Source organism: Pteropus vampyrus, unplaced genomic scaffold (genome assembly GCF_000151845.1).
Source record: "Pteropus vampyrus isolate Shadow unplaced genomic scaffold, Pvam_2.0 Scaffold81, whole genome shotgun sequence".
Taxonomy (NCBI): domain Eukaryota; kingdom Metazoa; phylum Chordata; class Mammalia; order Chiroptera; family Pteropodidae; genus Pteropus; species Pteropus vampyrus.
This window is the reverse complement of record NW_011888862.1, coordinates 166641-179750: the sequence shown is the minus strand read 5'-3', so window position 1 is coordinate 179750 and position 13110 is coordinate 166641. Positions and strand designations below refer to the sequence as shown.

Here is a 13110-nt window from a genome sequence, read left to right as displayed (position 1 = left end):
ACTGAAGACTGGGTGCAGGGAGCAGGGACCAACGTAGGTCCATATCACCATAACGAAGCACATCTTGGAACGCGCCATCCCCACCGCCTATGGGCACTGCTGAAGCACCCACCTGAGGCAGAGCTGAACTGCATTGATTATAGTGATAATATAAGAACTTTTAACATTCTTTCTGGGTAAAATGTTCATTCTCTGGGCTTTTTAGGAATAATCTCAAGTGGATCAAACTAGGTTTGAAGTTGAGTCTTGGGCATTCCTTGTGATTGATGAAGTCACCCCCCTCCTACTTTGGTCACATTGAAGAGCTGAAAAATATCTGTTAAGATTCTGAACTCGCAGAGGTGCATTCACGCTGCAGGCATCAGAAGAGCAAATCGTGGCAAGGCAGTTGACTCATAAGGCAGTTGACTCATCAGGAAACTTTCTGAGCAACAAACCTCCACTATTGTCTATTTCCACATGACATCGCGGATATACTTACGAGGGACTGAAGTGCCACGTGTATGCATGCGGTTAATGAAGTCTGATTCCGCCTGCTTTAAGGGTTATGCCTGGTTTCGAAGACAAGATTTTAATCATCTGAGTAGTAATAGAGCATAAATCCTGAATGTAGAACATAAATCTTGGGTTCAACATCCAGTTTACCGACTTAGTGACCTAGGACAAGTTACTTAACCTCAACTATCAAATGAAGAATAATAGTACCTACCTCATAGGTTCATTGTACGGACTAAACAAGCTCATAGACATCAAAAGCTTGGAACTGTGCTTGCCATATAAGTGCTACATAAGGACTTGACATTCTCGTTATCGGAACAAAAGAAATTTGGCCCCCACTCACCTCTGGTATACCAGAGCCACAGGCGTAGGGAGCAAACACACGCACCAGGGAGACAGCCAGAAATGCAAACAGCAAGGCCCACAGGATGTACATTAGGTAATTCAGAATGTAAGCACTGGCACCCTGAATGGCAGACACAGAACAAGAAAGAACCCGTGAGTCACGCCAGACCTGCGCCCCGCCCCTCCACCGTGACAGCAGAAGCGGTGACCAGGTTGGGCAGCTTCTGTCCCGGTCCTGTGTCAACACAGAGGCCAGTGTTGGTGTCACCGGCTGTCGCTGCTGCTACAGTCGGCACCCACGAACACAGCGCCGGTGATTCTCCATGACCTTCACCCACCTGCTCCTGAGTAAAATTGCAGTGGCCACGTAAACCGGGACTAATCATCACTTGCGCTAGTTAATGAAAGGTGTGACATGGAAAATCCCGTCTTCGAGCCCCTGGAAGGTTTGTTTTATCTTGTCTACGGTGGATCGGCCTGTCTTTGCTTTCACTAAGGTCACCGCCATGGCGCAGCAAGCAGCTGCTGTGCCAGTGAGCGAGCGTGAGAACGGTAGTTTAGAATACTGCTACTCAAACGCGCTTCCTGAACCAGCAATGTCACCATCACCGGGGCGCGTCAGAAATGCAGAGTCTCAGGCTCCATCCCAGAGCTGCTGAGTCAGACGCTCAGGAGGCGAGGCCGGCAAAGGTGCTTCAACAAGCTTTTCAGAGGATGCGCGTGCACGCTAATTTTTGATAGGCACTTGCAGAGGGGGAAACCTGATCATCTCAGAATAACTCATTGAACCATTTCTTTCAAATTATCTGATGTGCAGAGCAGGCTTTCTGACCCAAACACACAGTCTGGGCTCTCTAACGCTGAGGACCCGCTGGGTAGAGACCTCATTTCTCTAGGCTTTAGCTTCTTGTCATCATCTGGATGACTCTAGTGAGGAAGAAGGAAAGCGAGGTCACCTACAAGTCAGGCCACGGCCACAGCCACGGCCACGGCCACGGCCACACGTGTGCCTATGAATTGCAAAAACACATTCCAGGAGTCTGTTCCGGCCTTTACGATCACATACATTCACACCCTATGTCGTGAGAAATAGAGCTGAGGAACACATTTTACCCACTTAAAAATGTACTTTTTGAAACTAAAAATAACTTCTCATTCTTGCTAACAGTAATTCTTTGAATCAACGTATAAATCTTAGAAACGGTTGAGAAGATGGATGGCCATATGTCCCCCAAAAAGCATTTCAAGTAGGAGAGAAGAAATAAAATATGGCGCTCAGCCATTTTTGCCTACCCACTCCCATCAACCCAAGAGAATTTATTTTGGAAGTAACGGAAACCACTGAGAATGTGTGAGATTTGGGGATGGATCCCTGTCTACTTCTGAGACTTGAAGGAATTAATTTTTCAACTCCACCAACAAAGAGGTTTAGCAAAATGGCCAAGTACGTTCCAAATGTCTTCAGCTGTAAATAAGTCCATGGGGGGGGGGGGGGTTAAAAAAGTGGGAGCAGGAGGAGGTGAAGAAATAGATTACATCCATCTTCCGAAGATAGTTCTAGCTTGAATGGTCTTCATATTACCCTTAATTTGAATCTTGGCGACCTAGTGCCCCCTCGCCTGCGTTTCTGATCTGTCAGTCACCCACAGTCATTGTGGTAACCACTGTATTCAGTTAGAAGTTAATCTTTTTCCCAAACTAAGATTCTTATACAGATCTGAAGCTCTAGGTGCCATGTCTATGGTTCACCACTACACCCTGTGCCTGGGACGTTCCCAACACATAAGGCCCCAAAACATCCTCTGCAACGTGCTTGTAAAATGCATGGGGAAATTACGGCTTAAATTACAAAATAATACCTGCCAGGATGGCTAGACTCGAAAACAGATAATAACAAGTGTTGACGAGGATGTGGACGAATTGGAACGCCCGTATACTGCTGGTGGAAATGCATAATGATGCAGCTGCTTTAGAAAACGATCTGGCAGTGCCTCAGAGGGTCAAACATAGAGTTACCATCTGACCCAGCAATTTCCCTACTAGGTATATATCCAAGAAAAATGAAATCGCATCCACACAAAAACTTACACACAAATGTAAGCAACACATGTTCGTCAACTGATACATGGACAAAAAAAGTAGTTTATCCATCCAATGGAATAGTATTCAGCCATGAAAAGGAGTGGAGTATCACTTCATGCTATATATAACATGAACGAACCTGAAAAACATTATGCTAAGTGAAAGAAGTCAGACACAAAAGTCCACATGTATGATTCCACTTACATGACATGTCCAGGATAGGCAAATCCATAGCGACAGAAAAGAGATTAGTGGTTGCCCAGGGCTGGCGGGTTGGGGAGAATGGAGAGTGACTGCTAATGGGCACGGGGTTTCTTTTGGGGTGATGATGACAATCTAAAATTAGATTGTAGCAATGGTTGCAAAACTCTGTAAGTATTCTAAAAGCCATTAACTCGAACATTGTACATGTGTATAAGCCATATGGGATGTGAATTATATCAAACTAAAGCTGTTTTTTTTTTTTTTAAAAGAATATCTTTTCTCCTTAGTTAGAAGGTATAAAAATCAAGCCTATTTCTTCAGCATGATCAACAAACCACTCTCGGTATGAAAAAGAAAGCCAAACATAAGAGTTTAAAAAAATATATACATTTTGCACATAAAGCAGTGCGAAAGGGTTTTCCAATTCAAGGTTGAACATTAGAGCCAGAAAAAGCCAAGTCGTACTAGTGTGAAGCCATGGACGATTATCAGGACACTTGAAGGTGAAACCACGGACATTCACAAAACGCCCAGGGGTGTCCCAGAGTGCCTGTGGAATGCCAGGGGTGCCTACCCAGGATTCTGCCCAGAAACCCACCTCTGACTGGTTCACCAGCAGCTCCGACCATTTCTGCCATAGGGGACACTTGTCCCTGTCCTCAAAAGTGGTCTCGTTGGAAGTCCAGCAGCACTGCTCGTGGCTGTACCAGAAGGCAGACAGGCAGACCCCCTCCTTCAAGTCAGTCATCCAGTCGACGGCGAGATCGATGACCCCAGCCAAGGTCCCTGGAAGAAACAGCAGGAGCCACTTAGAGGAATCACCCCGTGAGGATGCGGTGAGAATGCACAATATGGGGCGACACATGAGCTCATCGGCCAGGAAGGCTACACGCCAGAGGGGATTAACAGGGCCATGGGCTGCCACACATGGAGGAAGTTTCTTTCATGAATCGTGAGGTCCCTTGGGCATTTATGGTGTGGCCGAGGCAGCGCCCAGCCCAATGAGATGCCAAGGCCAGTGATATGTTGTCCTTACATTGCTCAAATCAGGCGGGAGAGATATGCGAGTCTTTAGCTCGTGACAAGCCACCGGGGCTCAGCGGCTTTCAGAATCCGTCCTTGCAAATTTCAGAAATAGGGTGCGTACACCCTATAAATGACGTGACACCCCAGTGGCTTCTGCGGCAGGATGCTGTGGTCACACACTTTAATATTTCTCAGGGAAACTAGACAACTCAGACAAAATGGAGGCATAATGACTATAACAGCCTCATCATTTAAGTAAGGTTTAACCACCAAATGGGAACCAAACTTGGAAAATCTCACTTATTAGAACCTTCTGGATTTTTAAGTTATGGATAAAGGAATGTAGATCTTATAAGCAAATAACTGCTTTAAACGCCGACAGAGTGGGATAAAACAGTGTTCAGTGCGCCACGGAGGGCTGCCTTGGGTTTCTTTCTAGAATAAGCCATTCTAGTCTTTTACGAAGGCAGGGAATACTTGCGAACTACTACATTTTTCAAACTTTTTGTGAATCGTTACGATATCACTCCCCACCTGCATCAACGGCACAGGCACCCACATACCTGCATGAGGGCTCACCTCCCCCCGCTACTCTCCTGTTCCACCACAGCTACCCACTGCTCCTGAATCCTCAGCAGGTCGCAGACTCCAACAGCTGGTCCCTTGTAGCTTTCCAGCCTCGTGTTTCCATCACTAACCGCGCAGCCTGCTCGTTCCATGTTCCTAGAGCCCAGGGGCTCTCGGTCCTCTCTGCATCACCTCGGGCGGCACTGTCTTCCACCCCCCACACTCTCTCCTATGTCTGTTCCAGGTTCTAGCATTTACGTCACCACCCTTAGGAAGCTTTCCCTGATTTCCTAAGTCTGGGCTAAGTGTACTTCCCAGATGATCAGCCATCGCCATAGCAATCACATCCTGATGCCATGATTTTATTTACATACTTATATGTACCTCACTTTATTACACTTCGCTGATGCTGTGCTTTTTTACCAATTGGAGGCAAGACCTCAGAGGTGTGCCTGTAGCCTCCCAGTAGTCTATATGTGGTGTGTGTGTGTGTGGGGGGGGTCAGATTCTGTTGTCTGGTTCGCGTGCCACAGTGGGGGTCAGGTCAGATGTCCAGACCCTGTGTCCATTCGAAGCGGGCAAGGCCATCTCCCTTGTCCATTGTTGTACCTGTGACGGGTACAGAGTTGGAAGTATATATCCATGTTGAATAAATGAGTGCAATAAATGAATGAAAATCCGAAATTTCAGGTCCATCTACGTCTACTCACGCCACGGATATTTCCTGAGTACCGACTTACCATGTGCTAGTCATTATTCCAAGCCCTGAGGGTGCAGCAGTGAACAGGGCTGACTCATGTCCCTGCCTCGGTGGGAATGTACCTCACTGGGGGACGAAGACGCTGGACAAAATAAGAAAATCAGGGGCGCTGCTGGAAGGGGTAAACACTAGAGAAAAGAAATAGCCCTTTGCAACAGTGTATCCACTGTAAAAAAAGAGTCTGGCAGATGCTCAACAAAGTCAACCATAGAGTTACCATCTGGCCCAGCCCTTCCACTCCTAGGTATACACTCAGAAATGAAAACCAACGTCCACAAAGTCTTGCTCACAAATGTTCACTGCGACACTATTCATGACAGTAAAAAGTGGAAGCGACCCATATGCTGACGGATTGCTGAATGGAGAAACAAAATGTGCTCCATCGTATACAATGGAATAGTATTTGGCAACAAAAAGAAATAAAGTACTGACATGCTACAGTATGAATGAACCCTGAAAACACGCCATGCTCAGTGAAAGAAGCCAGACACGAAAGACTACACGTATGATCCCATTTGTATGAAATGTCCAGAATACGCACATCCAAGGAGACAGAAAGGAAATTAGTAGTTGTCAGGGGCTGTGAGGAGGCTGGGGGCACTGGGGCTTGATAGCTAAAGGGTATGGAGGTTCTTTGGGGGCTGGTGAAAATGTCCTAAGATATATTGTGGTGATGGTTACATAAGTCTGCAAATACATTAAAAACCACTCAATTGTATACTTTGACTGGGTGAATTATATGATATGTGAATTACACACATACAAACAGTGGTTCAGAGGGATGAAGCTCAGAGAGGGAGAAATGTACTTTTAGAAAAGGTGGTCAGGGAATGCCTCAAACAAAAGAGGACACTTGAACAGAGACCTAAAGAAGGTGAGAAAGAGGTTCTGCAGACATCCAGGACTGAGATCCAACGATCACCCCAAATTCCATCACTATGCATTCATCCAAAATCACCATTATCCCGCGCCCAATCTTCCTGGCTGACTTTGCTTCTGACAGTGCTGCAAGTCTCAGCTTCGTTCTGTGGAGCAACAGTGACACCCAGTGGTGACTCTTGATAATGATAAACCTTTCGTTCCGTGGAGCAACAGTGACACCCAGTGGTGATTCCTGATAAAGATAAACCTTTCGTTCCGTGGAGTAACAGTGACATCCAGTGGTGGTTCCTGATAAATGCCTTGAAAAGGAGATCTTTCTTGGACTTCTCCATCTCAGAAGTCAGAATATAATGCCTGTGGCACCAATGGGGAGATGACAGGTCAGGCAGTGGGACACCTGAGTCCTCTCCACCAGCTGGGGAACGAGAAAGTAAATGGGGCAGTTTTCTGGCTTTCCCTTTAAGGTACATCCAGATCAAAAGAACACTTTAGCCACCTTCATTGTCAGTATTTGTATGGTTTTATAAATCTATTCTGAATAAAGACATCGGAATTCACAGCAGACTCCCACCCTGTCCACCTTCAAAGGTCTTCACAGAAGCGTCAAACACATTAGTGGCAAGACACTGTGTACTCGTGAAATCTAATTCCCTTCCAACGCTGTGGCTATTATATACTGGGAATGCCACTGGGAGAGGAAGGACAGAATGGGAGAAATGGACGGCCAGCTGCTGTGACTACAAGGAAAGGATCCCCCCTTAAGCACTCCTCCTGACAACCAAGCCCCGCCTCCAAATGCACATGGAATAAATGAAAAAGCATCGGGAATCGAAATCCTTTGTAACCGCAAAATTGATGTGCACGCCACATCAGTGGTCTGTCTTCCTTCGAGAATTTGCTATATCCTGCCTTTATTATAGTCACTCTCCGATCAAGCCTATGACCATGAATGTTACATTGTTACGGGTAGAGGATTTTTATCAAGGGAATCTCTCTTTAGCACGTTTGAATTCTTTATTCTGACACATTAACCTTCACCGCTTCCTAAAAAGAAGTTTCAGGAAACAATTTCCATGCAGAGCTAGTGCGTTTGGTATTAAAAGGACAGGTTTCTCCACACATACGCATCCAATCACTCTGGACGCGTCTACTGCCCGCAGGCATGGTGTTGGGATTATTAAAATGAAGGGCACGGTGTCCTTGAGCGTGAGAACAACGCATGGGCTGGAGGGAATCTCCCCTGGGCCAGCCTCAGCTCCCATGGTGTCTCGCATTATTCTGAGCCTCTTACGATTTGCAATTCATTCCACGGCCTGCCAGTATTAAAAGCCACTCTCGTATGGTGTTTTATTACTAGGGATCGAAACTTCCCCCAGACTTCCCTGCCTTCTACGTAACCAAGTAGGATGGAGGGTGACACGTGTGCGTTCAGTCGACTCCAGAATGGCGGTCGCCCTTCGCACTGTGTGGAAAGGGCCCAGTGACTGCATTTACAGCTCTCCAGCGACCGCTTGGGCCCACGCCTTGAGACCTTGCCTTACTGATGACAGCGTGTGTGTTAAATGTGTGGTCGTGTATTTCGCTCTTAGATATTTTAAGTACTAAATCCCTTGCGTGGGGCCAATGAGAAACACTCCATTTTCAGAATATGGTCCCAGATGGCTGGCGCACCCTTCCACGTACCCGCCAGCAAGCCGATGAGCAGCATCACCACCCATCCCGACCAGGCATCCAGCAGACCCTTGATGAACTCCCATACGGACTCCTTGCTTTTGCTGGTTATCTGGAAACGAAAAGACACTTTGGTTGATGTGGATACATTTTCCAATTTGTGTTTCCTTCCTTGAGGCTGCTTCCTCGGGAATTAGGGTGCTTGAGAAAATGAATGCAATCAAGCAAATCAATTCCCGATTACATTATTCTTTCGGTTATCTCCCACGTGAATAAAATGGGCTTTCTGGTTGAAAAAATGCACGTAATTAAACAAACTTACTAAATGTGATTTGATCTTCCATTATTCAGAAGCCATTCTGAAGGGAGACATGGATTTGGTGTGACCATTTTGAATAAGGATTAGTATTTTAACTTTTATTGTAAGGCCCATTCACAAAAGAACCTCTTCAACAAAGACTTCATTTCCTTCTTTTGTTTTCAAGGTTAAATGTTAATGTGAGAACTTCCCTAGCACGGACCATGCTGACCGGGAAGATGGATGCATCTAGACACATCGTAAGAGCATCTCTTTGCCTCCCTGTGTTAACAGGATCCTACATTCCTCTGAGATCCTCGTCCCCCTCAGAACCCTTTAGAGCAGGGGACGGCAAACATTTCTGTAAAGGGACAGAAAGTACTTTCAGCTCTGTAGGCCAGATGTGGGAACTACTCAGCTCAGCCTCTGTAGCACAAAAGCAGCCATAACGTGTACTTGAACGGGTGTGGGCTGTTCCAATAAACACAAACAGGGCCAAGCTGGATTCGGCCTGAGGGCCACAGTGAGGGCCAGGGCGAAGGCTGCCCCATCGCCCACGGCCCTCCATGTTGGAGCCAAGACGCTGAGTCATCTTTCTGAGTCTATCCTGCTCCCCACATCTCTCTCTTCCTTCTTCCCCCGCCAACTTGCAGGAAATGACGTGGCACTCTCGATGTCACTTCTCATCCTACTCCGAAGCTGCACTCCCTGAGATGGATGACAGCCCCACGCTGTTGCTCCATCTCCATGGAAGGTGACGTGGCCAGCGGCGCCATCTTCACCGCTCTCTCCTCTTTTCATTCTGACCACTCTTTGCTGGTGCCTCGTTCACTCCCACCTCCTTCTTCTAAATGTCCATCACTACTTGCCATCTGCCTCCCACTGTACCTATGAAATCTTGGCATCGCCAAGGGTGCTGACTGCCTCCTAACTCAACTCCCTCTACAGACCAAGGCACCTGAGCTACTTTGAAAGCTCTACATGCCACAGCCTCCCACCCAAAGCGCCTGGTATTATAATTCTCTATCCACATCTCTGCCTCTCCCACCGGCCATTCTCTTTCTTAGAACCTAGCCCACCACGCGACATGGGAACCTAAGCCCAAACGCAGTAACTGTCCAGTGAGACCATGGCCTAGCCATTCAAAGGGATCCCCTTCAATATGTCTTTTATGAACGCCACCTACCTTTCTGTGTCTGTCAGTGTCCCGTGATTTCTCCCTTAGCCAGTCAATGGTGTGGAAGTCCTCGTACGTCCCCACGTCAGGGAATGGCTCGTCGAGGAAGTCCATCAGGTTTCCAGAGGCGCTCATCGCTCCCGCATTTACCATGCTAGTGACACCTGGGAGAGGAAACCTGGGGTCAAAAACATAAGCAGGCGATCTGCACAGACCCGGCGGAATAACCCACATGCACTAGTATGGAAGAAAGGGTGATTTCAGCACGGGCATCTCTGCTGCGGTGAAATCTATATCTATATCTATATCTATATCTATATCTATATCTATATCTATATCTATATCTATGGTCTGCCTCAATCAGTATGAGCTGCTATAACAAAAAGCACCATAGACTGCGTGGCTTATAAAAAACAAATGTAGTTTTCACAGTTCTGGAGACGAAGCAGCCCACGATCAAGGTGCTGGCAGATTCGCTGTCCAGTCAAGACCTGCTTCCTGGTTCAGAGATGGCTGTCTTCTCGTCGTGTCCTCACGTGGTGGAAGGAAAGAAGCTGGGAGCTGTCTGGGGTCTCTTTTCTAAGGGCACTAACCCCATCGTGACGGCTCAGTTCTCATGATCTGGTCACCCTAAGGCCCCCTCCTCCAAACACCATCCCACTGGGCATTAGGTTTCACCAAATGAATTTGGGGGACACAGACATTCGGTCCTTAGCACAGCCGGTTCTGATTATTTGCGACTGTGACATTCTATAAAGTCACCGTGAACACTGAATTAGTGAATCCTGAAGCACTGTCCGTAAGAGAAATACAGGTTACATACCTGTGAGCCTCTAATCACAACCTTTTCGTCAACCAATGAGTACACCCCCTTATATTTTGTGTTTCTGTTTAAAGAGAACTTAGTGAATATATAGTTGATTCGTGAACACTGAAATCAAAGCCAGGAGCACCTTAACGCGTGCCTGGACGAAGCTCACCTGACGCACGCATTTTGTCTGTGAGGCGCCTGCCAGTCTCCTTGCGGTTACAAGCACTGCATTTCGGGACCACCGAGAACAGCAACATGACCAATAAAAAGCGCACAACACTGAAAAATGTGGCATTGAACAGACTGTGAAAGTTGAAACAAGATGGTGGAGCGCTGCCTTCTTCAACCGCAGCTACCAACGTGCGTTTCTGGCGTCTCAAACTTCTCGCCGGTCTGCACAGGCTCACGTCTGTGCATGACCGGGAAAGTGCCACGTGTACTGACTTGGGGGTTACGGAGGAACTTTAGCGAGTAGCCAGATTCACAGATACGGAACCACAAATGGGGATCAGCTCTACTCATTTCTGGAAAAACTCATGCTCTGCAAAAGCAAGATGTCAAAATGACAGGGCTGCTGGGGGCCGAGCGGGGTTGAGGCACGCCACTCGAAACCGAGTCATTGCAACCAAACCAGTAATTAGTTTTCCTGGGAGATGAAGTGGACCACCCGTGCAGGCAGCCCACGTAGTAGTTGTCACTGCGGATATTCACGATGCATAGCGACAGCAGAGTGAAAACATTGCTATGACTTTGACCAACTGATGGGAGCCAAGGTAATCTGCAGAGAGCAGGTCCTGTGCACCGGGGGCTGCCATGGAGAGGGACAAAGGAGACAGGACCGCCTGCCACATGAGCCACGCTCCGATCTGAATGTTTGTGGACCCCCCAAAATCCAGATGTTGAAATAAATCCTAACCACCTGTGGTGGTGGTGTTAGGAGCTGGGGTCTTTGAGAGGTGATCAAGTCACAGGGCAGTGCCTTCCTGAATGGCGTCGGTATCCTTATGAAGGACACCCCAGAGAGCCCTCACCCCTTCCACCATGTGAGGACACAGTGAGAAGCCTAACCGAGAAGAGGGTCCTCACCAGGCCACGCTGGCCCCCTTATCTTGGACTTCCAGCCTCCAGAACTGTGAGGAAAAAAAAAAAATGTCTGCTGTTTGTAAGCCACCCAGCCTGTGATATTTTGTTACAGCAGCCCTATGGACTAAGACAAGCCAAGAGCCATGCCAGGCTGGTGGCACACCGCCCAGGGTGGTAGCAAAGTTGAGAGTGTCTTCGTTTCCTGACTAAGATAATGATAATCCTACTCCTACTAGTCTCGCGCCCCCTTGTCTGAAAAACAATCACAAATAAACCAAGACATCATCCATGTTCTACCACCATCAGAGCCTGATTTAGACGTCACAGAGGAGCTCATTCGAGATGGAGAAAATGCTTTGCAGCAGGGCCCAGGCTCACCACCAGTTAGCAGAAAAAAACAACGCGCTCATACAAAGACGAGAGGTTGGAATAAGCACTAAATAAAAATTACTTTGGCAAAGAGCGTGGAAATTTGAATTATAGGATGAGGACCACAAAAGTGCTGGGTAAAGAGGTGAAGGGTAGTTTTAAAAATATTCAAGTATAGGTTTCTCTCATTGCTTTATGTATGTTTATATCTGGAGGACTCAACCGCGACCTGATGAAACAGCATTTTAATCAAATTGAAAAGTTGCTATGGGCAAAGTGGGGTAATCGCCTTACAAGCAATAAAGTGGCCATAGTGACTGATTTATTGACCATCTGTACAACTCAGCTGCTTTAAAACTTTAGAAAGTTTGAGGTTTGAGCCATGCCAAGCTGAAAACTATACCCGTTGATGAGTACCCAGGGAAGAACCATGTTGCATAAGTAGCAACCAATAATAAAGGAAAAGAGTAAAATTAGAAAGCAAAGATTTCATTCTCATTTCTACAAAAACAAGATGGCAATAGCCTTGTGTTCTATGTGGCAAAGAAAATCTCTGATGGGAAAAATAACATGGCAGGCTGTTGACCCGCCATGCAGAGCCCTCATGAGAAAGACCCATCAACAGACAAGAATTGCCGAGACTTGGACATTCTATTAAAGAAGAGATCATTCGTGCTCCCTGAAATGTAACCAAATCTCTAGTCAAGCGACAACTCCAGGCAGTAATGGTTGAAACGAAAGGCCACTCTGGAGAAGAATCCCATCTTTAAATGTCATGGCTATCGCAATTAGACACATACTTGATCAAGGAAAATAAACACGATAGACTCTGTAGATCTCCTCGGGGGCTTCCCTGGGGGCCAGAAGGAGGCGGTGATGGTCACTTCTGAAGTTGGGGTTAAGAAAGACAGGAGGGCCAGAAGTATAAGAAGGCATCCAGGTTAGAAAAATGGAAAGAACTCTAGCTAGGCTCCATTTGGGAGATGCAGGTCGCTAAGGAATAGGAATCCAGCCTAAGACGGGAGCGACAAGAAGTGAACTCCAAGGACTTGCTAACTGAGAAACTTAACCTGTGTAAGTTCACTGTGGTATAAGGAACAACCCTAAACGGATGTAAATGTCACCTGCATCCTAGAGGGGAGCAGCCCTCGATTCTCTCACCTGTTTTTATTTCTTCACGCCAATAAAAGCACTTCTGCTAGCAGATGGCACCTCTGCCCATGGCCTCAAGGCCATGGTTTCAGGAAGGACAGCATCCTAGAAAGTAAATCTGAGCTTCTCACTGGATCCGGATCATCTAGGTCAGGGCTCAGCAAACTGCAGCTCGCAGGCCAACT

At 47.0% G+C, this 13110-nt stretch overlaps 1 protein-coding gene across 1 annotated transcript in view; it reads right to left on the bottom strand.

The window, feature by feature from the left end:
* CLCN4 (chloride voltage-gated channel 4) overlaps positions 1-13110 on the bottom strand; it is a 65808-nt gene that overhangs the window by 30611 nt on the left and 22087 nt on the right. The window contains exons 2-5 of the mRNA XM_011362902.2: positions 9520-9674; positions 8048-8147; positions 3728-3915; positions 842-964 (exon numbers count right to left, since the gene is read on the bottom strand). Coding sequence (XP_011361204.1) covers positions 842-964; positions 3728-3915; positions 8048-8147; positions 9520-9663 — 555 coding nt within the window. The 5' untranslated portion in view covers positions 9664-9674. The remainder of the gene's footprint in view (positions 1-841; positions 965-3727; positions 3916-8047; positions 8148-9519; positions 9675-13110) is intronic.